Source organism: Fusarium tjaetaba, assembly GCF_013396195.1.
Source record: "Fusarium tjaetaba strain NRRL 66243 chromosome Unknown NRRL66243_c0000017, whole genome shotgun sequence".
Classification (NCBI taxonomy): domain Eukaryota; kingdom Fungi; phylum Ascomycota; class Sordariomycetes; order Hypocreales; family Nectriaceae; genus Fusarium; species Fusarium tjaetaba.
In genome coordinates, this window is record NW_023501213.1 from 160,954 (window position 1) to 183,919 (window position 22,966).

The window sequence follows — 22,966 nt, forward strand, 5'->3', positions numbered from 1 at the left end:
GATCCAATTGATGAGGGCATTCGCAAAAAATTCATGACTCCACTTTTCTGTCATGATGAAGCAATTCACAGGCACTTCTTCGTTTGTTGACTGGACATGACTCTACAAAACATTGCAAGCTTAAGAAGATGCACAAACTGAATCTTGCTACCTTATATACGAAAGTGTCCAGAGACTGAGTAGACTACAACTGAGCTCTGTATGAGGCTCCAGTGTAGCTTGAGGATGAAGAGTTCAGTGAGTAAGGGAAAAGAAGACCGTCAGAGTACCTTAACTCTAATCGCCATGATACAGTCTAAAGTATGAGAACACCGTGGGAAGTCAATCAAGCGTCACATCAAAGTAGAAACGAAAGAGAATTGAGTGATCGGCCGATCTATTGACTATAAAAAAAGAATCTAAAGCAAACTGCAAGTCCGAACGAAACGAATGTCTAGTACAAGTTCAAATCTCTCCATCATGATATCCCAAGCTGAGACATCATGCTCCCCCTATTACTTTTCATGCTATATCGAGCCTAACCCATCCAAAGGTGAAGCTCGAGCATCCTCCAGTGTTTCTTATACAAGTGCCGGTGAGGTGTTGCCGCTTAGTTGTGCTTGCCAGAGTCCTTGTCCTTGGGAGGGAGAGGAGCCTTGGGCTTGTCGTCACCATGGGGCTTGTCCTCGGGCTTGATGCCGCGCTTGTTGTTGGGAGGGTTCTGAGGAGCCTTGCCCTTGGGCTTGTCACCAGCAGGGGGTTGGCCGTCGACAGGAGGCTTGCCATCAGGCTTCTCATCCCTCTTGTTGTTGGGAGGGTTGATAGGAGCCTTGTTCTTGGGTGGCTTGTCACCGACACGGGGTTTGTCCTCAGGCTTGCCCTCAGGCTTGTTGTCTCTCTTGCTGTTGTGAGGAGGGTTCTGAGGAGCCTTGCCCTTAGGCTTCTCACCAGTGGGGGGTTGGCCATCGACAGGAGGCTTACCCTCAGGCTCATCATCCCTCTCAACCCTAACCTTTACCTCACCACGCGGCTTATCCTGCGTAGGCTTGGTGTTGGGCACAGCCTTCTCAGAGCAAGCCTTGTCAAACACATACAAGTTATTTCCCTGGCTGGGAACCTGAGCCGCAGGGACAGAGTAGAGCTTGCAGGCAGGAGCCTTGGCGTCAGCGGGCAAGCCGAAGAGGAAGCTCTTGCAGGAGGCGTGAGCGGTGCAGAGCTTCTGGCAAGCCTGGGCGGTGGAGGCAGTTGGAGTGGAAAGGGGTTGGATTTTGGTGGAGGGAGTGGCGGAGGGGGCGATGTTGCACTGCTGGGAGCGGGTGTCGAAGGGATGGGCGAGGATGGCGGTGGCCATTGAGGCGGTGAGCACGGCGATGGTGGTCTTCATGATGAAAGATTTGAAGTTGAAGTTGAAAGTTGAAAGTTGAAGTTGTGTGAGCTGAAAGAGTGTTGAGAGTGGGTGATTGAAGTGATTGTGTTGGTGAGGAAAGGTATGTCTTTGTCGAGATATCATGATCCCTTTATACCCATCGAGTCGATCATATTCAAGGTTCCCAACAACAACATTGTCTCGGAACTTTTCATGACCGCGTCAGCTATTTCCGTAATGTCGTGAAGATCAGGCGCTTTGGCCTGTTGGAGTTTACAGCATCGAACAGCTCTCAATGGTGATGCTCTCAGTGGTGATGCAACTCGAGGTTGTAGCCAGCTCCACATCATGCATGCAAGCAGTGCCGTTGTTGATAGTCCCGAGCTTACGTGCCCGATTATGAGTTCACCAAGGTACATCTTCCAGAGTTACATGATCATCATGCCTACATGGTATAGAAAGCATGATCTTGGGCACTAAGCCAGTAGGACTGTACGGAGCAAGAGTGTCCTTATTCACAGCATGACGAATTTTATGTAATGTTACCAATGCCGTTGCTATGTTTACTTCGTCCAGTCATCAATGACCGTGCTTTCTCCTATTCGTTGGACGGAAAGTTCCGTTCATTACGGCTGGGATGAAATGATCGCTGTTGTTTACCAGCATTAGGCCGATCCCCCACATGCCGTTGAAACAAATCTACGTTTCCCTTCGGGACCTTGGGTAGGTTTTGCGCTAAAACTGTGTTTGTAGGTTCAGGGCTTGCAGTAGCCTCGTGGTGTTAGCGGCTGAGGCTCTGTTGAGGCTCTGCATAAGGAAATGTTCAAGTTATGAATAGAACTCCAATGTTAGTCACGGCTTGAGCATCGCTACACTTGAAGTATGCATTGCTGGACTTTTTTATGACTTTAGCACATATAATGCTAGCCGTTAGTCGCACTTCTGCCTGTCGACTTCACATCAATGGCTAAGAGACATCATACGTAGACAGTATATTCAATGCCAACCTTGATTTTGTAACTTGTTTACTATACAGCCCAAACTTCATGAACATCGACCAATAATCAACAGCTCCCGGGTAGTTTTCAACTAATCTTTGGATAATATTTTCCTTATTCTACTCCTTATGTGGCTGTGCATTTCGTTTCTTCGATCCACTCGTAGTGAAACAACCAGTGTCCAAACTACTGCATACAGTGCGCCCCAGAAATCGTTTCTACCGGACCCGCATAAACATCCACGTAATCGGCATCAAAGCTCAACAACCTGGTCTGATCTGCCGACACTAACAACGAAAGTTGCTATTCTGACTTGAATAGGCTGAACACGCTGATTGGTTCAAAAGCACACTGAGCAGATTACCTACTTCTACTATCTACTCAAATGAGTCCTCAGCTTCCTTAAACTTAGCTATAATCTCCCTGGTAGCTTGCAATGGCAGAGCTTCCACCGTCCGGCCCATATTGCCCGTCATCGTCTCAGCCATACAAAGCGCATTGTATATAGCCTCCTCCGTAGCATCAGCCACTGCTTCAAAGAGCCCATTGATACTCTTGTTGTTGGTCGCTTCTACGTCAATCAGCTCGGGCTTGAATTTATCAACGACTCTATCCTCTCCAGGGACTGGTTGCACGGGTATCTCAGCAGCCGTTGAAAACGCAAGAAATAAATCCCCTGAAGGATTATGAGCATAGCTGCCTACACGCGCAAGGCCCATGGTCGCTCGTTTGGCTAACCGCTTGAGCTGGCCTGGAAGAAGCGGTGCATCCGTGGCGAGGATGACGATGATAGACCCGTCTTTCTTGTCCTTTGCGTCGTTGTATGCTTTATCGTGAGCGGCGGCGGCCTCGTCTTTTGCCCTTTGCTTTTGTAGGATTCGTCCGACTGGAACGCCTGAGATGTGCAGATGCTGGAGTCTTCCATAGTTGGCCTGGACAAGAGCGGCAACCGTGTAGGATGTATCGTTCTGCCCAGGCACGATTCTACTACTAGTCCCGGTACCGCCTTTCCCTCCATGGCACAGCATACCTGTTCCGCCACCCACGTTGCCCTCGGCAATAGGTTCCTCAGAAGCATTCGTGATAGCGTCCACGACGTGTTCAGGCGTTACAGCAAATTGTCTCAGATCATTGAGATGCCCGTCAAAGGTCTCAGCAACGACTGGCAGCAGAAACCAATCGATTCCCTCCTCGCCTTTTCCGTAATGTTCAATTGCGTACTTGTAAATGCCGGTGTAACACGGTCCTACGGCAAAGCTGTTGGTGATGAGAATGGGCGAGTGCAAGAGACCGCTTTCTTCGATCCAGTGTGTCCCAGTCATTTCTCCAGATCCGTTGAGGCGGAAGACGCCGGCATGGCAGGCCTTGTGGAACCAGTCTTTTCTGGGGAGGATAGTGGTTAGCCCCGTGTTGATTTGACCGCTCTCATCACGAATAGTGGTAGTATGGGCGAGGACACCGGGGACGTCTGTGATGCCGTTTTTCGGACCAGGTGACCAGAACCCGAGATGGGTCTCTGGTATGACATCGCGGAGCCTACCGCGGGGTTGCTGCTGGGATGTATTCGTTGCCATTGTTTTAGATGTTCGTATCCTGGCGTGTTTGTCTTATGATGCACTGAACCACTTTGTAAGCCTCAAAGACTGAAGGGCAACTGCTTTCCACTACTTATAAAGCCTGGCTAAAAAAGAAGAGATAGAGGATTTGATGCGTTGTTTTCTGATTTTCGGCATGAGTCACATCGATCCATTTATCTCTAGCTAATCTTACTTACAGTCCAAAAGAGAAGGTCCTAAGGTGTATAATACTACATATAGCCTGGATCCGGATCATGTGGTGATTCGACTTTGCGCAGGATTTGTTCACTGCCACTTTTATTAAATTGCAGAGTGCCAATTGTGGTCAAAGAAGCTTGCTGCCTTCAAAATAGAAGAGTCATATGATATTTTACCCCTCTTCTAAAGGTAAGCTAGATTGCATTGTTAATGCCTCAGCCAGCAGACGGATGAATCGATCATCGGATAAGCAATTCTTACTCTAGCAACCAAGAATGAGGATCTTCATTAGACCATGATATACAGCGAACAAGCCGGTCAATGCGCGCATAGCTATGTGTTGTTTCCCTCCAGCCGGTGGATCATCCCACTTCCCGCTCCGGCATTAGCTTCAGTGACAAGCTTTCAGGATATAAATAGACATCGGCACTTTTCACCAATAGACGCTCTTGTAACATCTTCGGATGAAACGGAAGAAGAGTTCTGCCGAGCTGATGTTCTTCTGTTGGAAGAAATGGATATCGAGATGTAGGGGCTGAGCGCGAAAGCCTCAATCCAGACTAAGAGTGGCTGGAGGTTTCAAAACCCGAGTAAACCAGTTATCCCGAGAGTAACTCAGAAAAGTGCTTACGAATTTGAAGAGTGTCTGTCACGAAAGCGGAGTGAAGCTGTGTCTCGTGGAGCAGAAGCCTGCATGAATTTGAATCAATAGTTCATAGCTTGTCCATGATGATTCCAGAGTCTGTTTGAGAATCGGGGAGAATCGGCTTTCGGGCGTGTAGGTAGGAAGGGCTCATACGTGTATCATGGTTCGTAGCCGATTAAATGACCAATTTCGGGATCAAGACCAACCTCCGGATAGAAGATGAAATGATCTAAATGGCGCTTCCGAACTACTCCTGCGTACCACCAGTCAATACAGGATCTCATGAAAGTCGAGTCAAAGGAATTATCTGGCTGAGTGAAGAAGACAAAGAGAAAAGTCCCATAGATGTCCTTGAACATGAGAGTCGCTTATCACAAAGAGCGAGTTGCACGAGATCAAATTGCAGACCTCATCTATTCCCATCGCCTCGAGAGGGAATCTAACTGTCTCAGCGGTCGACGAGATCCTCATTCAGAACGAATCTCGGGTTTCGCGAAGCATAACTCAACTTTCATAACGTCCTGTTCCCGTGACGACCTCGGAATGAACCTGGACTTCACCCAGCCACTGGCTATCTACGTCTGAGCTAGATCACGGAGCTCCTGAGCCTGGCTACGTCGAGAAAATGCTTCTTTCCCACTTCACGATCAAGAACTTGGAGATTTCAAGCGTTAGCTTTCAGACTATCGATTTTCAGATTCATGCAGACATCCATACCGAGGGTCTTTGTACACAGAATAGCGTGACGAACGCGTCAGTAAGAAGAAACTCCTCTCAACTGCATGAACAAACTACGCTAAATGGTCGACTGTTGAGGATAAATACTTGACTTGTCTCCCATCAACTTCAACTTTTCTCATCACAGCATCAATCACCCTAAGAACACTCGTTTATCTTCATCACACTCTCTAAACCACATTCATTCACTCTCTCAATCCTTCAACAACCTCATCTCAAAATGAAGTACTCTCTCACCCTCCTCTCCCTCTCTGTGGCCTCCGCCATCGCAACCCCCTTCTCCAGCACCCAAACGTGCAACGTCGCCCCCTCCGCCTCTTCCAACCTCAACATTCAACCTTACCACACCGGTAAAGCCGACACCGCCATCGACTGCCAGACCTTCTGTGCCTCCGATGACCACTGCAAGTCCTTCGCCTTTGGTCTCGTCAAGGGCCACTCGCAGCCAACCTGTCTCCTCTTCAAGGTCTCAGCCTTAGAGATTCCTGCTCGCAAGGATGGTCTTCACGTCTTTGATAAGCAGTGTGCTGCTGATCGCGTTCCTACTTCTGCGCCTACTGCTTCTGAACCTTGGGGCAATGTGCCGAAGAAAGTCCTTGTTCGGCGATCTTTGAAGTGTAACTGTGCTGCTTCTGGTTCTGCAAGCGGTGACATTGAGCCGTACAAGACTACTACTGCTGCTACGGCTAAGGACTGTCAGGCTCTTGCGGAGGCGGATTCTTCGTGCCAGAGCTTCTTGTATGGTCTTCCTAGCGGATCGAGCACTCCTGTCTGCAAGCTTTACGAGGTGGCTGCTGCCAAGGTTCCTGCTCGCAGCGATACTCTCTTTGTCTTTGATAAGGGCTGCTCTTCTAAGCAGGTTCCTACCACTCCTCCTACTGAGGACGCTCCCCGCGGGCTCGTCGGTACTACCAAGACTACCAAGGTTCAGGCTGCGCCCAAAGCTACCAAGGTTGCTGAGGTGAAGGCCGAGAAGCAGAACAACGACGTTTACAAGGTTTCCAACTCCAAGCCCAAGACTACCAAGGTGCAGAAGCCCAAGGCTAAGGCTACCAAGGTCGCCAAGGTTGAGGACGACAACACCCAGTACGCTCAGGTCGGCGGTAACTCTGTTAAGAAGCAGGCCAAGGTTACCAAAGTAGTGAACAAGCAACCCAAGGTTACTAAGGTCGCAAAGGTCAACAACGAGAAGGTCCACAAGAATCAAGACAAGTCTGAGGCTAAGGTCACCAAGGTGGAGAACAAGCAGCCCAAGGCTACAAAGGTCCAGAACAACAAGCCCCAGGCCACCAAGGTTCAATACAAGGATGAGACCAAGAACATTAACGACAACGGTAACAAGAACGTCAAAGCCGACAGCCCCAAGACCCTCGCTACCAAGGTCCACAACATCGAGCACCAAGCCACCAAAGTCCATGGCGTTGAGCACCAGGCTACTCAGGCTGAGGGCAAGAAGTCTGCTTGCAAGACTACCAAGGGCTCTGCTTCTCAGCCCAAGATCACCCAGGCTTAGATGATACTACTTTGAGGAAGAAGTGGCTGTGTCAAGGTGGTTCTGTTGAAGAGCCTTCATTTCTTTCTCGGTCCTCGTCTCTAGATATCCCTGTCTATTCATCATTCAGGCTCCTGAAGCGACGACAAACTCTGTCTCTGTTGACAACTACTTTCCTTTCGTATCTATCTGCTTTATCTTCTGTACTCTTAAACTGTTTACATAGATTCGAGCTATATAGTCTTTCAATAACATACATTTCCTTTTCTACCTTGACGCGCGCTTTTTGACAACAAATTTTTAATCATTATACATTAATTCGGGATGAAGATGCATTTGCATAGTGGGCAATCGACATGATGTTCTTTGAACCAAGAGTCCAGGCATCTGGTATGGAAGACGTGCTCGCATTTTAACCGACGTACATCTTCCTCGTCCCCCAGCGTCTCAAGACAAACAGCACTGCATTGCAATCTGTTAGCATGACTCCAACTTTGTCCGGGTTGGATGAAATACCATATCTCTGCTAGACTGATTTCTGTTGAGCTCACGCTTGATTGTTTTCTAACATCCTTGTACTTGATAGATGGATTCGCTCGGTTTAGCGTCTGCAGGTTATGTCGTTCTATCGGCGTTCGCTGTCTTGGAGGTACGCGAATAACGGTCATGCGAGGTTGTGGACGGGTATTACAACTCCGGAACTTTAAAAGGATACTTTGCGGGTTAACCTCAACTGGCGTGCAAGCTGGTCTGTGTACCTACAGGATGATAGTGACTATGGCGAGAGTCCCACCGAATAAGAACCAGGGTAGGTGCACGCTCGAAGCCCTACAATTATAGCTTTTAGTCTCAAGTCCTTATGGATACTTCCGAGTACATTTCGTAGATGGGGAGCATTAGAGCACTTACATCGAGGGCCCTTTACATGTGAATATCCGCAAAGCTCGACCGCATTCACGATGCGAGACGGGCAAACATGCCTCGGTTAAACCAATCTCCGAGTATTGACTGATTGTCGGATAAATCAAGAGCGGATATCAAAAGCCAAGGTGTTTCAACGGAATTGGCATTTGTCTGATAGCTGTTCAGCGCAGCGTGAGATGTGAAGAATGAGATCAAGACAGCAGTGATATAAAGAGATGATTTTGGAGAGACTGTTTGTGTCTAAATCATTGAATTGTCACGGACATTGCCCACCTTTCAAGGGATGCCCAGAACAATTATCCAACTGACAAGACCAGCCAAGCACAGTAGCACTCTTTTGCACTGCCACTCTTCCCACCCTCGCTAAACCCAACCCGGCCAATAATCACCAGCCAAGAACCCATCACTCAACGTCGTCATCACCCATCAAATCCCCTAAAACATGCTCAAAAGAAATAACATAAACCCCGAGATCATCCCTTGACGCGTATATACCATTTCGTCTAGACCACGGAGTATTGTTTCAGGGTGTTCTTCCAGGGATTGTTAATAAACATATTCAAAACGTGACTGGGTTCGTCGTATAAATGTGGATCGCCAAGTTTACTCCTGATGATGCCAAGTCGGCTTTGAGCAATGTTATCCGGTAGTTGGCGTACACGCGGTGAACAAATTTTCTCCCTTTCTCACCAAATCAGTTCACTCCAGTCGCATTAAGGTTTAAGCATACTGATCAAAGCTGACCAGCTTTATCTGACACTTTTCAGCTCAGCCCCCTTCTCCCGTCCCGTCCCCTTCCTTTCCCTGCATCCATCTCCCCTCATCATGGGTATCAACTTTGGTCAGGCGATCGGCACTGCTTGTGCGACATTCGCCGTCACCAACGTTGATGACATTTTCGTCCTCGTCGCGTTTTTCGCAGAGGCTACGACGAGTCGTTCGCTCACGCCTGTCAAGATTGCTGTAGGACAATATGTTGGCTTTACAGTTATTGTTGCTGTGAGCATGATTGGCTATGGCGCGTCGTTGCTCATTCCCGCGGAACCAATTGGATTTCTTGGCCTGTTACCAATATTGCTGGGTATATGGTGGATTTTGAGCTATATCTTTAGCAAGGGTGAGGAGGAGGAGGAGGAGGCGTTGGATCAAGAGTTGACGACTGCTGATGGGTTCAAGGCTGTTTTCAAGGTCGCTTCAATTACTGTCATGAACGGTGCGGACAATATCAGCACCTACATTCCCCTCTTTGCAGAAGCAAAAGCTGGAGAGCTGGCGATTTATATCGTTGTTTACTACATCATGCTTGGCGTATGGTGTTGCGCAGCATATCTTATCATGCGGCAGAAGCATATTCTACATATCGCACAGAAATATGCACGCAGGTTGGTGCCTTTCCTGTATGTTGGTCTCGGAATCTTCATCATCGTCAACTCGGAGTGTTATCCCTGGGCTATTGAGGAGATTGACGATGACATTGCTTCACATCCTGGCAAGATTGTGATGGGAGTCACGACTGCTGGTTTATTGGCGATTTGCATTGGTGCCATGCTTTGGAGAAAGTTGAGCCAGAGATCACAAGAGGTTCTTGTCGACGATGCATCGTCTGCTGTCGATGGTCAACGGGGATCACAAGAAGGACGAGACACGGCGCAACAAGTTGGAGAGCAATCTGAGGCTTCCAGAGACGCAGGTAAGGCTCAAGACTCTCTTTCTAAAACTGATACTAGAAGTTGACTGACAGGAAACTAGGCGTTGTCGACGGCTATACGAACAAAACCGGAGCGCAAGTCAGGAATATCCCCGTTGACGTTCCCAGGGAGGGAGGCTCAACGGTATAAAGAATATTACGAATAAAGATATGAGTCTAGCGGGAACCAGCGCCTAGTCTGGCATCAAGTTATTCTTAATAATATTTTATATTTCGTGACGTCGTCACTTTGCCAAAGCAACTACGTAACGCCGCATCCGCCGGATTATCGAGGGTGAAGAAGCTTATCGAAGCTCCCGTCTTGATGCAGATTATCTGCCGTCAAGTGCATCCTAGAGCACCCCCATTCGACGCCATGCCGAACCATATCTCTATCTTCAATTTCAGACCGCTTACCCACGGCTTAGTGTCCCCTTTGAAGAGCATCTGCCTCAGATGCTAATGCAACACGACAACAAAGTTGTAAATTCTAGACATCACATCGACGCTTATCTGATACCTAGATCACCCAAGCACATATATTAACAAAATTCAGTTCAATGCAACCAGTTTTCCCTCGATATCACTTCCCAAGGTGGGAACTGGGGTCTAGATTCGGACACCCGACAACCTTCTTACTGGCCGATCTGCCGAGTTCGTCATCCCTCGGCGACATTGACGAATCACAATTTACCCCAATATGTCGTTGGGCCGAGATATCACTTTCTAATCACCAGACTATGCTGTAACAATAAACAAGCTTTGAGGCCCGATTGATAACGTGCGACACTACATCCGTCGATCTATCGCCTTTCAGGCTGAATCATGACATAATAATACACCGTGCTTACACCGCTTTTCATCCCATTCTTCGACCCCAAATTCCCAATGCGCCACTGTCAACTCCTCCGACATATCAGAATATCGTTTCTTAAATACAAAGATGGCTGCATCTAGTAAGAGCCCAGAACGCATCGCTGAACTCCGACAGAGTGATGTGCCGGTCCCATGGTGTGACGAGTTTGAGAAGATGATAAGCGGCATGAAGTTAGTCTGACCAACGTCCTGAGAAACTATCTAACTTGTGATATGTAGCTTCAACACGGGGAACTCGCAGGAAATGATGGAGTATAAATTAGCTACAAAGAGGAAACTCCTCTCTTTTAACGATGATAGTATTCCTGAAGGTAGCACCTTAGCCTCATTAAAATCAAGACGCATGGCATTAGCAAAAGAGATTTTCGGTAAACTAGGCCAAGACGTCACCATCGAGCCCCCCTTCTTTCTCCTCTGGGGATGCAACACATTCATCGGAAACGGCGTCTACATGAACAGAGAGTGAGCACTCACCGCCCCCACAAACCCCCATCTTGCTCATAACTACACAGGGTATCGATTCACGACAACGCGCTTGTTACTATAGGAGACGGTGTTCTTATAGGCCCTGGAGTTTGTATCTGTCCAGGAACTCACGCTGCAGATATGCAAAGTCGGAGAGATGCGCAGGGCACATCGTTTGCACTGCCGATTCGTATAGAGGCGGATTGCTGGATAGGCGCTCGGGCTACGATATTACCGGGTGTTACTATAGGGAGAGGAGCGACTGTTGCGGCGGGGGCGGTTGTGATCCAGGATGTTGAGGCGGAGACGTTGGTGGGAGGAGTTCCGGCGAGGTTTATTCGGAGTTTGAAGAGTGAGACAACATGAGTTGGCAGATTTCCCTCAAGGGTCAGGCTGTCGCTTACACGAGGACGTATTAAGAGAACCCGATCGCATTGATATACTAATCCTCACCCAAACGCCATGCTTATGTTCCTCCACACAGACTACACACCCGCCACAGCACCCGCAACCTCCCCAACAACCTCATCAATAATCCCCTTCAACTCCTTCGCCACCACCGCCGAGAACAACACCATAACCACAAAGAACTCATCCCCCCTAGCATAAACACTAACCTCCTTCTCCCCAAACCTCTTCCACCCCGCACTCCCATACTTGGCAACCTTCCTCCCACTCTGATCAAACAACTCAAACCCCATGCCCGTCAACTGATTCACCTTCCACTTGAACTTGCCCATGTGTGTGTGAAACCCCCAAGTCCCCGTCATGCTGCTGTTCTTTATCACCATTGGCTGGTTGAATATTGATACGTCGATGCATGATGTGCTGAGATGAATTTTTGCTGATGCTATTATGTTTTCGGGGGCTGCGTTGCCGCGGTGCATCAGGAGGGTTGAGCAGCTGGAGCGTTTGTAGATTGTGTATAAAGGAGGGGATTCTTTTGGGGCGTTGGAGGGGAGGATAGAGAGGAGATTTGAGTCTTGAGGGTGCGGACGGATGGTGAAGAGTTGGGAACCATTGGAAGAGGAGCCTTGGGGGCTGGATGATCCGTATAAGACTTTGTTGAGTAGTCTTTCCATGAGGACGGTGATGATTGGGTTGTATTGACTGCTTTGTTTTATTGCGGGAGAGCTGAACAAGTCAACAAGGTCGGTGAGGGATCAATTGTCAATTGATATCTGTTTTGCCAAGTGACGTCAATAATATAATCTCATGTTCATTTCCCAAAAAGGGAACTATGCTGCGACAGAGGTTGGAATTAGCATGTAAGTGCACAGCCCTGTTGGCAAGTCAATATGATTGGTCGGTTCGTTCAAGTGATTTTACGTGCATGAAATTCCGACGCAGAACTTAAACAAGTGACCACGATTCCGCTGTCATCACACGTGTTTGAATCATTCTAGATACTAGTTAAGCCGAAATTTGGCTCAGGCTTTGTAGATCGAGGCTTGTAGCTATTCTATATATAAATCCCCGATCCAGTCCGCAATCATTGCCACCATCTCCTTGGTACAGCTATGCCCCGTGTTATCCTGCACAAAAATCCCAGCCTTACTTTTTCCCGCAAACTCCCCATTCATCGTCATCTCCCTCCTCTTGAGCCACGACTCAGAGAAGCCCGCTGGCACAAGCGAATCATACGTGCCATTGCACATCAGCAACGGAACCGTCCTTGGGAACTCATCTCTCGCCTTCCTGTCACCTTCTCTCACCAATTCCGCGAGAGCTCTTGGCCATCTCCGTCGCTGCTCCTTACTCATGACGCTCTCTAGCTCATCATACGGGATCTTGTCAAGCTCGTCTTGATCGACCCCGAAAGTGGCTGCGCCGAGGCCGAGTCGGGAGAGGAGAAGAGAGGTTAGATTGGGGCAGCCGACCACGATTGCAAATGCTTCGAATTGGCCGGGTGCTGCTGAGGCCATACGCCAGGCTGTATGGCCTCCCAGTGATACACCTAGCATGATATTGTGAAAGTTGCGAAATCGGGGCAGATATGCTGGCAAATAGTCCAGGATGAGCTTGAAGTCCTGAGCAGAGCCTGATATCATGGACATCAAATCCATTCTAAGCAAAGACTGTTAAACGAATACTCTTAACTTGGTGAACGGATGAATAGACGAATAATTTGGTGCCTTCACTTACCCATGATTCTCATTACCATCCGACCAAGTCTGATTCGCTCGTTGATCGATCTGAAGTCTGTTTAGCAGATACCCAAAGTAGATCCACACATCACAATTCCGCACCTCTCGATCACCATGGTTTCTCATATTCATTGTCACCGCAATCATGGGCATCTTTTTCCGTCTCCCATCCGATCTGTACGTGTGCAAGATCTCATGAGCGATGCCCTCAGTGACGAGGTACGTTCTTGTTCGGTTGTGAGCAAGATACAAGACAGCTATATCATCTCTAGGCAAATCATCCAGATCCTCGAGTCCGTACAGATAGATCTGAACGCCACCCACTACAAGGGATGATTTGCTGGAGCGCGGAGTGGTAGGCGGTAGTGCAAACCGCGGCTCCAGTGTAGCAAACGATCCTGCAGACATATTGTGCTCTGATCGTGGGATGATTTATTTGGCTGGCGACAAGGCAGGGAACGGATGCAGTTGGATGGCATAGACCAGGGAGAGGAAATATGACATCAAACTGTTCATGTGTGATCCTTGAGACTTGTTGTGCAAGCCGACAGCAGCGGCAGTAATATTGCTTATAGGTGATGAGGCCGAGAAACGGAAAACCGGCACAAAAGGTCATGCGAGCGCCTTTTTTTAAAGCAGAATCTTTACCGGTATCAGCATCTTTCGGTAAATCGTTTTCGGCTGCTTTTTAGTTCTGTTCAAGCGTTCTCGTTTTCCGGTCAGATAATAATTCATAATTTGTGCCGAGAGCATGGATGGCATTGATGCAAGAGAGTGAGTAAAGTCCAACTTAAGCCTGTATAGTTTAGTGAAGATTTACCGCATGTGTAAGCCTAGAAAGATGGCGTAATCACTTCGGCAAATTCGGTAAATATGGATGGTGTAAGCGGGCTCTTCAACGATCTTCTGACCACTGTATACGCTTTGACAGCATTCTACCCGTCTGGGTTCGTCTATGGAAGTTGGAGAATGAGATATTTCGAATAGGGAGCACGTGGAATGAGAACTGATGTAAGATTTCCTTATGCTCAACGTAAATACACCCATCATTCCACGCTTTTATTTTTCGCAATCTTGTTCCTGAGTTCTAATATCTGTCAAATTGGTTTCCTATACAGTGTCTTTGTCGAAGGGTGTCATCCCTAGAATCTGTTAAAAAATGAAGCTGTTTAATGTTATGCTTCTCTCAGCATTGTCCGCCTGTATCGAGGCCGGACTAGTCCATGGACGTCGAGACCTACCCTCAGGCCAATCCCCAGGCCATGTCTCCAACGTCAGCATCACCAGCAGCGGCAAGGAACGCAGTTTTCTCGTGTTCATTCCACCAGGATACAGCGAAGACCAACAAACATCTGTCATCCTTTCCTATCATGGGGGCGACAGGGATGCAGAAGACCAGCGGCACCTCGATCAGCTTACCAGCCCAGAATTCAATCCGGGATCGCTTGTCATTTATCCTCAGGGTATTCAAGTAAGACCCCGCCAGAAAGGATGCCCAGAGACTGCAGAGTATATACTAAGACTTCAGTAGGACACATGGCAAGGTGTTCCCGGTGTCAAGACAGACGATGTCAAATTCACCGCAGATATCCTAGATTACGTCGAGTCTCATTACACGGTAGACAAAAGTCGCATTTATGCTACAGGAAAGTCTGACGGCGGTGGCTTCACCAACGTACTAGCCTGTGACGCCGCCATGTCTCTCCGCTTTGCAGCCTTCGCACCCGTATCGGGGGCCTTCTACATCGACACTTCACCATGCAAATCAGATACAGTCTCTATTCCATGCAATGCACAGCGCGATGATATACCCTTCATAGAGTTCCACGGTGGTAATGACACGACCATCCACTATGACGGCGGAGCGCGCAAGAAGGAGTGTTTACCTAGTATCCCGCACTTCATTCAGCAATGGGCTTTGCGCGACCATCTCGGGGACAGCAGCCAGGAAACTCAGATCGCGCCCAACACCGTTCGTTACCTTTTTGGCAGTGGCTCGACGGAGGGGTTGGTTGAACACTATTTTGAGTCGGATATCGGGCATGATTGGCCGAGCACGGTGCCAAACGACGACAATCAGCGCTCTGGCCACCATATTGCCAGCTACAACGCTACACCTATCGTTATCGATTTCTTCTCACGGCATTCCTTGTGATCCAAGCTCTGACTGAGTAGCTTCAAACTGACTTTGTCGGGTTCAGGTCATCTACACTCCTTCACGCATAACCGAGATAACTGAGATGATCCATGACCCTGAGATTCTCTTAGTTTGCTAAATCATGTTGTAAGGTTTTAGTAAAGTGGCAAGTCTCATGCTAAATAGATGTCCGAGTAACTGTGGGAGGGTACGTAACAAATGAACAATATGATGGGCCAATTATACATAGATACATAAGCGTCTCGGTCAACGAAACAACATGGCCAGTAATACACAAGAGCAGCTTGAACTAGTCTGCGGCATCGCTGTCTCATAGGTGAGACTGCTAATCAGGTTGCGCCGAGTCTACCTAGAATGGGATATTGTTGTACAACGTGTCATCTACCGGCTCACTTGCCATTAATGACATGTGTTGGCCGTGTACCCTGGCACCGGAAGTAGAGAAGAAATGCTGGAAGACATCTTCAGAGAGTGAAAATCCGGGGCTAAGGAGCTGGTCCACGTTGCTAAACTGCGGCGAAACCGAGTACCACAGCTGTTCAGTATCTTGGGGTATTGCATTCAAGTCTGTCATTAAAAGGCCGTCTGACTGGCACTGATTGTCCATCAAAGCATGGGCCTGAGGCTCGACTAGACCCGTGTTGGTGCTTTGCAGGGCCGAAGATGCAAAATGTGACTGAGGATCCGAAAGATCAGATGAGCTCGATTGTGAGGCCCTTGTCCTGTCCAGGATCTTTTGGGCCCGATCGAATAACTTGTACATCACATCGGCGCTCCAATATGTCACTCTGAGGTTAGAGAGTACAAGCATGCATAATTGCATTTTATGGGTTGCAAGGTCATGTATCAGAGCCTTGGTCGACTTGCAGTCCGACAGGTGAATCTGCATGGCGGGGATGATGGCGGTGATTCTGCAAAGTAAGCGAGAGATATGTCAGAGTAGGAGTCGGCGAACGATTACATGACAACATACATCATTGGTTTCAAGTACTCTATAGCTTCAAGCTCTATCAGCTTCTGTAACAAGGCATTTGTACTTGCCGCAGCATCGCGAGCACGACGCAAAGCCACTCTGTGCCAGTCTAGAGGCGTCCCTGTAGGCGGAGGCGCAGACTCGTTAAGCGCATACGGCCGGTACAGAATCGCAACCGTCGCTCTACTAGTTGATTAGCGCTTGGACTAGATAACATCATATAGAAAGGCGAATGACGGACTGATAAAACAAGTCGATCTGGTAGGCGTGAATGCTGAGAGTATCACACCACTCATGCATAATCCCGGAGTTTGTGGCTGACAATGATTCGATTTGCTGAGAATACTTGTCAATATCATCCATGGTTGGCTCTGGTCCGCTCACGCGGTAATGAAGCTGCAGTATACCACCGAGAACGTCGCTGATACGCACAAGCCGGAGCCAGAGACTCGTCAGGGCCGTAGAGTCAGCCGGAATGAACCGTATCTTTGCATCATCGGCCACAGAATCCAGTTCCTGGAGGACATCCTGGGAGGTTGGGAATGGGAGGTCACAGTCCTCACCATGGATTCGCATGGGGCGTCCCTTGGCTAACGAGACCCAGCGATCTCTGACCACACACGACCACCAGATACGGCGCCTCAATGCTTGTTCCTGGGGATACATCTGTTGGGCGCGACCGTTGGATCGAGGGTTCCGGTGGAGACCGATACCCTGTGCCAGGGATATGGCAATGCCAATCCAGTGCCAAGCTCCTGTGTGGTCCTGCGGGTCTGTGTACCAGAAGCTTAACAGCATGACTGACTGGATCAGTTTCAGCTTCTCGGTGGTTCGATCGAGGTCATATAGGCACTAAAGAGACTCCGTATTAGTGGCTCAGGACGTCTCCAATAAACGAACGAGAGCTCTGTCACTGACTTTGGCACGTTCATACATGGCAGTCTTCATAGCTTTCCTGGATGGAAAGTCAAATCGTCTCAGAAGATCGGCGTCTGCAAACTACGGTGAATCCAGCAAGTCAGATCTGATTGCCATTGAGCTTTCGAAACTTACATTCGTTGCTGCCAGCATCATACTCCAGAACAGAAGATCGTGCTTCTTGTGCGGTCCCTGTCCGTGATAGTCATTGAGAAAGCCTTGAGCATCCACTATCGGTAGGAAGAAGTGGACATGCTTAAAGTAGGCCCAGATCATGTCATCACAGACATCTGCAGGCAATGTGGTCAAGGCTCCCTCTGAGCGCATGTATTCCACTTGATGTGGCTTGTGCATAGTATGGCTGGCGCCTTTCGGCGGCTGGCATGGTAGGGAGTCCTGTGGGGAGACTGCATCACAGATATCGTACACGGTACAGCGAGGTCCACGTTTGTCACCTGAAAGTGATAGGGTGAGCTGATGGGTATTTTCGCAGCGGTTTGAATGACCTTACCTAGATACGTATCCGGGCTATCATCAGGCAATTTGGGGTCATCCCCCAACCCCTTCTCAGCCAACTGGTCATGGTTGCCTTCGCTGGACTCCAGGGCAACGCCCAACTCCTCAAATGTGGAGCGCGTATCATATCCAGCTTCTCGTATCGCAGAATTGTGAGAAACCTCGTCTGTTGACAAGGCTAGTAGACATAAAATCACGGAATCGAGAGGCTGGGTACCCACGTCTGTCTGGAGAAGAAGTCGACTTGTTACGTGGTTGACGAGGTCTAGCAGTGCACCGTCAGCCGCATTCGTCGGCCACGTAAGTGAGGATGAGTCGTTTTTTACCGATATTTCTTGCGCGGGAGGACTATGCAGTCTCCGCCGCCACGCTGGCAGTTGGAACAGGGACGGCTGGTTTCAGCGACATCACACTTGACCTTACGCTTATTGCAGGCCTGACAGGCAACTCGCGAGCGAATTCGCTGTATGCTAGATTGTGCCGAGAGTGGCATACTGTTGTTATGGTCGCGCGATGTGTCTCCGGGCAGAATTCGTTCGGTCAATGTTCTTCTGTCAGCAGGACAGTAGCATCGGCAAAAAGATTCACAAGGAGGAGAGAATTGCGAGGGGAGCTCAGCTCGAATTTGCCGTTCTTTTCGGTTGAAATAATACCAGGCCAAAAGAAGGTAGTCAGTCAGCCAACGTTAGTACCAAGTCAGCATGGTCATTCATCACAGGTCATCACAGTCCCCGCTTACAGAATTCCAGGCTAACAGATCCGAGACCCGATAGTTAGGCACGACTATTGACATCATCAGCATGGCTCTCGGTAAATTCGGCAACAATCCCTCGCATTCTGGAGGGCAGCAGAAACCACGTACCCCAGATAGTTAGGGTCCCAGACTAGTAGAATTGACTCACGCTTCACATCTGGCATTTCCCCAGAAAAGCGAATATTGGGGTTTCCCCGCAAAGAGCCAAAGCTTCTCCAGGATAACACGGTCAAGGTTTGTATGCTGGTACCATGTACAGCGTTGCAACCCCAAGCTTTGTTACCGAATTGCCGTTTTTTCCCAGCGACCTCAAGTGAGCTATAAGAACATCCACATGTACATCCATTAACAGTGCCAGTGTCGAGACTCCAAGCCCAGACCAACACTATCACCTTGTCGAAAATGAGTTCAGCCGACATTACAGCCCAACAATCCAAGGCCAACCTTGCCGGCGATGTTGAAAGGGTTGAAGACATTGATGGCAAGACTGCCACAACGTCTCCCTTTACAGCCGAGGAAGAGAAGAAGTATCTCCGGAAGATCGACCTTTGGTAAGAAAGCAAAACCAATCTCCTTTCTTATTCGTGGCTTCTTTTCTGCGGGCCATTCATGGCTAACAAGTTTGCACAAAGGATTGTCCCCCTCATGATGATAACCTACACTCTCCAAAGCTATGACAAGGGCGTCATGAGCGCTGCAACGCAGTTTGGCTTCAGCCAAGACCTGAAGCTGACAACAATCATTGGCCACGAGGAGAACGGCACTCCCATCACAGACAACAAGAAGTACGCCAACGCCTCCATGATGTTCTACATCGGCTACTTGATCGGCACCTACCCGATGATGTACCTAACGCAGCGCTTTTCCATCTCTCGTGTCGTTGCCTCTGCGACCTTGCTGTGGGGAGCTGTGCTCATGTCCACTGCCGCATGCTACAACTACCCGGGCATCATGGTCAACCGACTATTCTTCGGTATTCTCGAGTCAGCCGTCGCTCCATCTTTCACCGTGCTGGTCACCTTCTGGTGGACTCGGGAGGAGCAGGCTTTGCGGACATCGCTTTGGTATGCCTGCGTCGGAGTCGCAACCATGGTCTCTCCGCTCATAAACTACGGCCTTGGCCAAACACACGGATCTCTTCCGTCCTGGAAGCCCATGTTTCTCATCCTCGGAGCCGTTACTATCTTGTGGTCCGCTGTTCTATTCCTTTGCCTCCCTGACAACCCGATGACGTCCAAGCGCTTGACTGACGCCGAGAAAGAGATGGCAAAGTACCGCCTCCAGAGAAACAATGCTGGGGCCATCAGCCATGAATTCAACAGGGCTCAGTTCTTCGAGGCCTTTCGTGACTACAAGGTCTATAGCAGCGCTCTCATTGTTATGCTTACCGGTGTGCCATCTGGCGCCCTCGGAACTTTTGGCACCATGGTCATTAATGGCTTTGGTTTCGATCACTTCGATTCTCTGGCTTTGACATGCCCCATTGGTGCCGTCACTGCCCTTACCATTCTCATTGTTGGCGCCATCACCCGCAGGTGGCGCAACACCCGATACCTATGCATCGTTGCCTGCGCCTCTATCTCAATCGGCGGAACTCTGATCTGCTGGCTGGGACCGAGGGATAACAAGGGTCTCTTGTTTGCAGGGATCTTCCTCGTTGCCATTCAAGTCGCTTCCGGTGGTTTAGCCATTGGTCTGTCGGCATCCAACATTTCAGGTCACACCAGTAAGTCTACCCATCTCATACCATGCAGTGGGACACTTTATTCTAACACAATCTGCAGAAAAGTCAACTGCCAGTGCTTCGACCTTTGTTGGATACTGTGTTGGAAACGTCATCGGCCCTGTCATCTTTGGCGCATCTCCCGGCCCCCGATATCGTGCAGGTTTTACTGGCGGCTGTATCTGCCTATGTGGCGTGGTTGTCATTGCCACGGCTACTTGCTTTTTGTTGCGCAGAGAGAACATGAATAGGGATAAGAGAACCGGCCGTCATTCAGATATTCTGCATGACGTTGACGAGGATCTTACGGATATGCAAAAGATGGATTTCAGATACGTCCTGTAAAGGTAGCTTTCCTAAGGCCTAGATCTTTCCATGTTCTTTTCTCTCTCTTCTTGTTGTCCGGTCAAAAGCATCTGTGAGCGAGGTGTTACAGAAGTGTTATTTGCAGTTGAGATTTGTGGCTGTGAGCTTATTCCAGCAGAGAGAACCTAGAGCGAGGTGTTACTCCAATGAACGACATCTACTCAAAAGTGTCATATCTGTCTATAATTAGGAACCTTCCTGATAAGGTGATTAAACTAATAGAGAGGCGAAAGATCTTCATTATAGCTTATCGTACAAGGCTGAGTAAGTATGTTAGATACGCTGATCTCGGGATAATGAAAGCATGTGTGCCTTGGATCAACAACCTTGACAATCTAATTCGTCAAGAGAATAAATAAGCAAACTTAGACTTATTGAAGTTCGGAGAGAACGCGCCAATCATATACAACCTCAATTGCTTCTTTTCTCACAACATGCAAATCTCGTGGCTCATCCATGCTTACTATTCCAAATCAGGCAAAATGGCGCGCTCCGTCATCGTCCAAGTGGAGACACAAACATGTGAGATCCATTTCCAAGGCTGAGCTGACATCTCAAACCTCCCTCAACGGGGCCTTTAACTATCTCGGGCATTCCAGCTCGCTCTTTCTCGGTCCCCATCAATCTTGTCTCTTTTTGGTGAGATATACCGCTCTGACGAAACAATGCCTGGCGTTCCATCTTACAAAGGCTGCGATGCGTGTCGGAAGCAGAAGAAAAAGGTAAGTGAGCTCGACATTTGGGTCAGAGAATTGTTGAGTTAATGAGGGGATAGTGTGATAAAGCTCAGCCAAAGTGTGCCAGGTGTGAAAGGCTTGATATTCCGTGTATCAACGTCGGTAAACAGCGGTATAAGTTCAAAGTCCAGACGCTCGAACCGGGAGATAGTATAAGTCTTCAGAGCATCGACACAGAAGATGACACTACGACTTCAAGTTCGCGGTCTTCAAAATCGCCTATTTCTTTCACCCAAGCGCTGATGAAAGTTCCTTATAACAAAACAACCATGGTCACTCAAACGCTTGTCTCACGGTTGGAGATTACAGATCTGCGATATGACATCACCTGTTACGGAGACTTTCTTCGGCATATTCCTGCGCGGTTGGGAAGGAATGAAGCCCTAGATGCATCGGCTGATGCGTTAGCTACGACGTTCTCGACGTTGCATCGACCGCAGGGGTATCAAACTGTTGATGCGCTTACAAAGTATGTCAAAGCGATAAGTTCGTTGAGATTGTGTTTGGAGGATCCTGCGAAGGCGAGGATGCCTGAGACTATGTGTTCGGTGTATCTGATCATGATCTGTCAGGTGAGTGAATTGGAGTGTGAGGTTTGATCAAGGCTGACAATTCTAGGGCTGGTTGGGAAGAGATGATGACCCGACTACAAGTCACGGTCAGGGTTTGGCATATCTTCTCAAAGCGGCGGCGCGAGAGAACTGGAAAGCCGGTTTTGAAACAGACATGCTCTTGACATTCTGCGTCCCAGTCGTATGTCCCCCAGCCTCGCTTCCTTTCCAAAGACTTCATCAGATCAGACTAACTAACAACCCCAGATTATCGAAAGCATATCAAACCCCAAGGTCAGGTTAGAAAAATGGTTCTGGGACATGCTCGACAACTTCAAAAAGAACAACCCCCCCTCAACGCCCGAAAGCGCAAAAGCCCAACAAGACGGCAAAGACGCAGGCGGAATCCCCAGTCTATCCATCCGAAATCTAGGCCGCCTCCCAGACTTCATAAACGACCCTGAACTCCACCGCATGGAGATAACATGCGCATACCACCGCCTCTGCCGCGACCTCCGCAAACTCTCCGAGATCGTCAAAGCAGTAACATGGGCACCCGGCTTCTCCCCAACACCAATGCAACTCCGCCTCTCCCGCTCCTACAACTCAGCCTACTCCGTCCTCCTCACAGTCCTCGTAATAATCAGCCAAATCATGCAAGCATTTGATCCGTATAACCTGGCTCTAGTGGGAGAAGCAGCACTGTGTTCTTCAGAGGTGGTGTCTCTTGCGCATAGGATAAGTCAGTACAGACCGCTAGGTGCAAGCCATGTTCCGCTGACGCTGGCTATTGCGTGGGCTGCGACGGATGAGCCGGGGATGAAGAGGCAGTTGGAGGAGACGTTGGAGGAGTATCAGCAGGATTGGACTGTTACGCAGTGGATGAAGGTTGGGTATTGGTGGACAGAGAAGTTTGCGGAGTTGAGGGTGAGGTTGGCGCCGAGGGTATCGCTGGAGGAGGAGGAGTTGTTGATTAGGAGGGGGGAGGGGGAGGATGAGGGGATGAATGGGAAGCAGCCTGCTGATGAGTGTTGTGTTATGTAGAAGGTGGTCTTGTTACCACATGAATAGCCTAGAGGATTAGATGAGAAGAGAGCAGGTTCTTTCTCCCTCAAGACTACGCGAAACATCTACTCAGCGTCACGACCGAGTGTTGGGTCACCCAGCTGAGCAAAGG

The 22,966-nt window shown here is 48.9% G+C and overlaps 10 protein-coding genes across 10 annotated transcripts; 6 read left to right on the top strand and 4 right to left on the bottom strand.

Annotated features, from left to right (window-relative positions):
• Positions 1 to 589: 589 nt before the first annotated feature.
• Positions 590 to 1,363, bottom strand: FTJAE_701 (uncharacterized protein; the record flags this gene model as incomplete). Its single annotated transcript, XM_037353682.1, has 1 exon — positions 590 to 1,363. One exon carries the CDS (start codon positions 1,361 to 1,363, stop codon positions 590 to 592), a length of 774 nt encoding a protein of 257 aa, XP_037212226.1.
• Positions 1,364 to 2,720: 1,357 nt separating this feature from the next.
• Positions 2,721 to 3,917, bottom strand: FTJAE_702 (d-aminopeptidase; the record flags this gene model as incomplete). The annotated part of the gene is made up of 1 exon (XM_037353693.1): positions 2,721 to 3,917. The coding sequence occupies one exon, from the start codon at positions 3,915 to 3,917 to the stop codon at positions 2,721 to 2,723; it is 1,197 nt and encodes a 398-aa protein (XP_037212227.1).
• A 1,805-nt stretch (positions 3,918 to 5,722) lies between these two features.
• Positions 5,723 to 7,015, top strand: FTJAE_703 (uncharacterized protein; the record flags this gene model as incomplete). The annotated part of the gene is made up of 1 exon (XM_037353704.1): positions 5,723 to 7,015. The coding sequence occupies one exon, from the start codon at positions 5,723 to 5,725 to the stop codon at positions 7,013 to 7,015; it is 1,293 nt and encodes a 430-aa protein (XP_037212228.1).
• Positions 7,016 to 8,743: 1,728 nt separating this feature from the next.
• FTJAE_704 (uncharacterized protein) lies at positions 8,744 to 9,756 on the top strand (the record flags this gene model as incomplete). Its single annotated transcript, XM_037353715.1, has 2 exons — positions 8,744 to 9,608; positions 9,668 to 9,756. The coding sequence occupies 2 exons, from the start codon at positions 8,744 to 8,746 to the stop codon at positions 9,754 to 9,756; spliced, it is 954 nt and encodes a 317-aa protein (XP_037212229.1).
• A 792-nt stretch (positions 9,757 to 10,548) lies between these two features.
• FTJAE_705 (galactoside o-acetyltransferase) lies at positions 10,549 to 10,947 on the top strand (the record flags this gene model as incomplete). The annotated part of the gene is made up of 2 exons (XM_037353726.1): positions 10,549 to 10,652; positions 10,701 to 10,947. 2 exons carry the CDS (start codon positions 10,549 to 10,551, stop codon positions 10,945 to 10,947), a joined length of 351 nt encoding a protein of 116 aa, XP_037212230.1.
• Positions 10,948 to 11,832: 885 nt separating this feature from the next.
• Positions 11,833 to 13,501, bottom strand: FTJAE_706 (alpha beta hydrolase family domain protein; the record flags this gene model as incomplete). Its single annotated transcript, XM_037353737.1, has 4 exons — positions 11,833 to 11,987; positions 12,505 to 13,013; positions 13,092 to 13,141; positions 13,196 to 13,501. 4 exons carry the CDS (start codon positions 13,499 to 13,501, stop codon positions 11,833 to 11,835), a joined length of 1,020 nt encoding a protein of 339 aa, XP_037212231.1.
• A 751-nt stretch (positions 13,502 to 14,252) lies between these two features.
• On the top strand, positions 14,253 to 15,248 carry FTJAE_707 (poly(3-hydroxybutyrate) depolymerase; the record flags this gene model as incomplete). The annotated part of the gene is made up of 2 exons (XM_037353748.1): positions 14,253 to 14,564; positions 14,625 to 15,248. 2 exons carry the CDS (start codon positions 14,253 to 14,255, stop codon positions 15,246 to 15,248), a joined length of 936 nt encoding a protein of 311 aa, XP_037212232.1.
• A 352-nt stretch (positions 15,249 to 15,600) lies between these two features.
• On the bottom strand, positions 15,601 to 18,151 carry FTJAE_708 (cutinase transcription factor 1 beta; the record flags this gene model as incomplete). The annotated part of the gene is made up of 8 exons (XM_037353759.1): positions 15,601 to 16,162; positions 16,225 to 16,407; positions 16,466 to 17,076; positions 17,125 to 17,223; positions 17,278 to 17,597; positions 17,654 to 17,824; positions 17,880 to 17,923; positions 17,985 to 18,151. The coding sequence occupies 8 exons, from the start codon at positions 18,149 to 18,151 to the stop codon at positions 15,601 to 15,603; spliced, it is 2,157 nt and encodes a 718-aa protein (XP_037212233.1).
• Positions 18,152 to 18,814: 663 nt separating this feature from the next.
• FTJAE_709 (major facilitator superfamily transporter ACS family allantoate permease) lies at positions 18,815 to 20,480 on the top strand (the record flags this gene model as incomplete). Its single annotated transcript, XM_037353770.1, has 3 exons — positions 18,815 to 18,963; positions 19,084 to 20,138; positions 20,197 to 20,480. The coding sequence occupies 3 exons, from the start codon at positions 18,815 to 18,817 to the stop codon at positions 20,478 to 20,480; spliced, it is 1,488 nt and encodes a 495-aa protein (XP_037212234.1).
• Positions 20,481 to 21,507: 1,027 nt separating this feature from the next.
• FTJAE_710 (uncharacterized protein) lies at positions 21,508 to 22,833 on the top strand (the record flags this gene model as incomplete). Its single annotated transcript, XM_037353782.1, has 3 exons — positions 21,508 to 21,810; positions 21,857 to 21,991; positions 22,057 to 22,833. 3 exons carry the CDS (start codon positions 21,508 to 21,510, stop codon positions 22,831 to 22,833), a joined length of 1,215 nt encoding a protein of 404 aa, XP_037212235.1.
• Between the last annotated feature and the right edge of the window lie 133 nt (positions 22,834 to 22,966).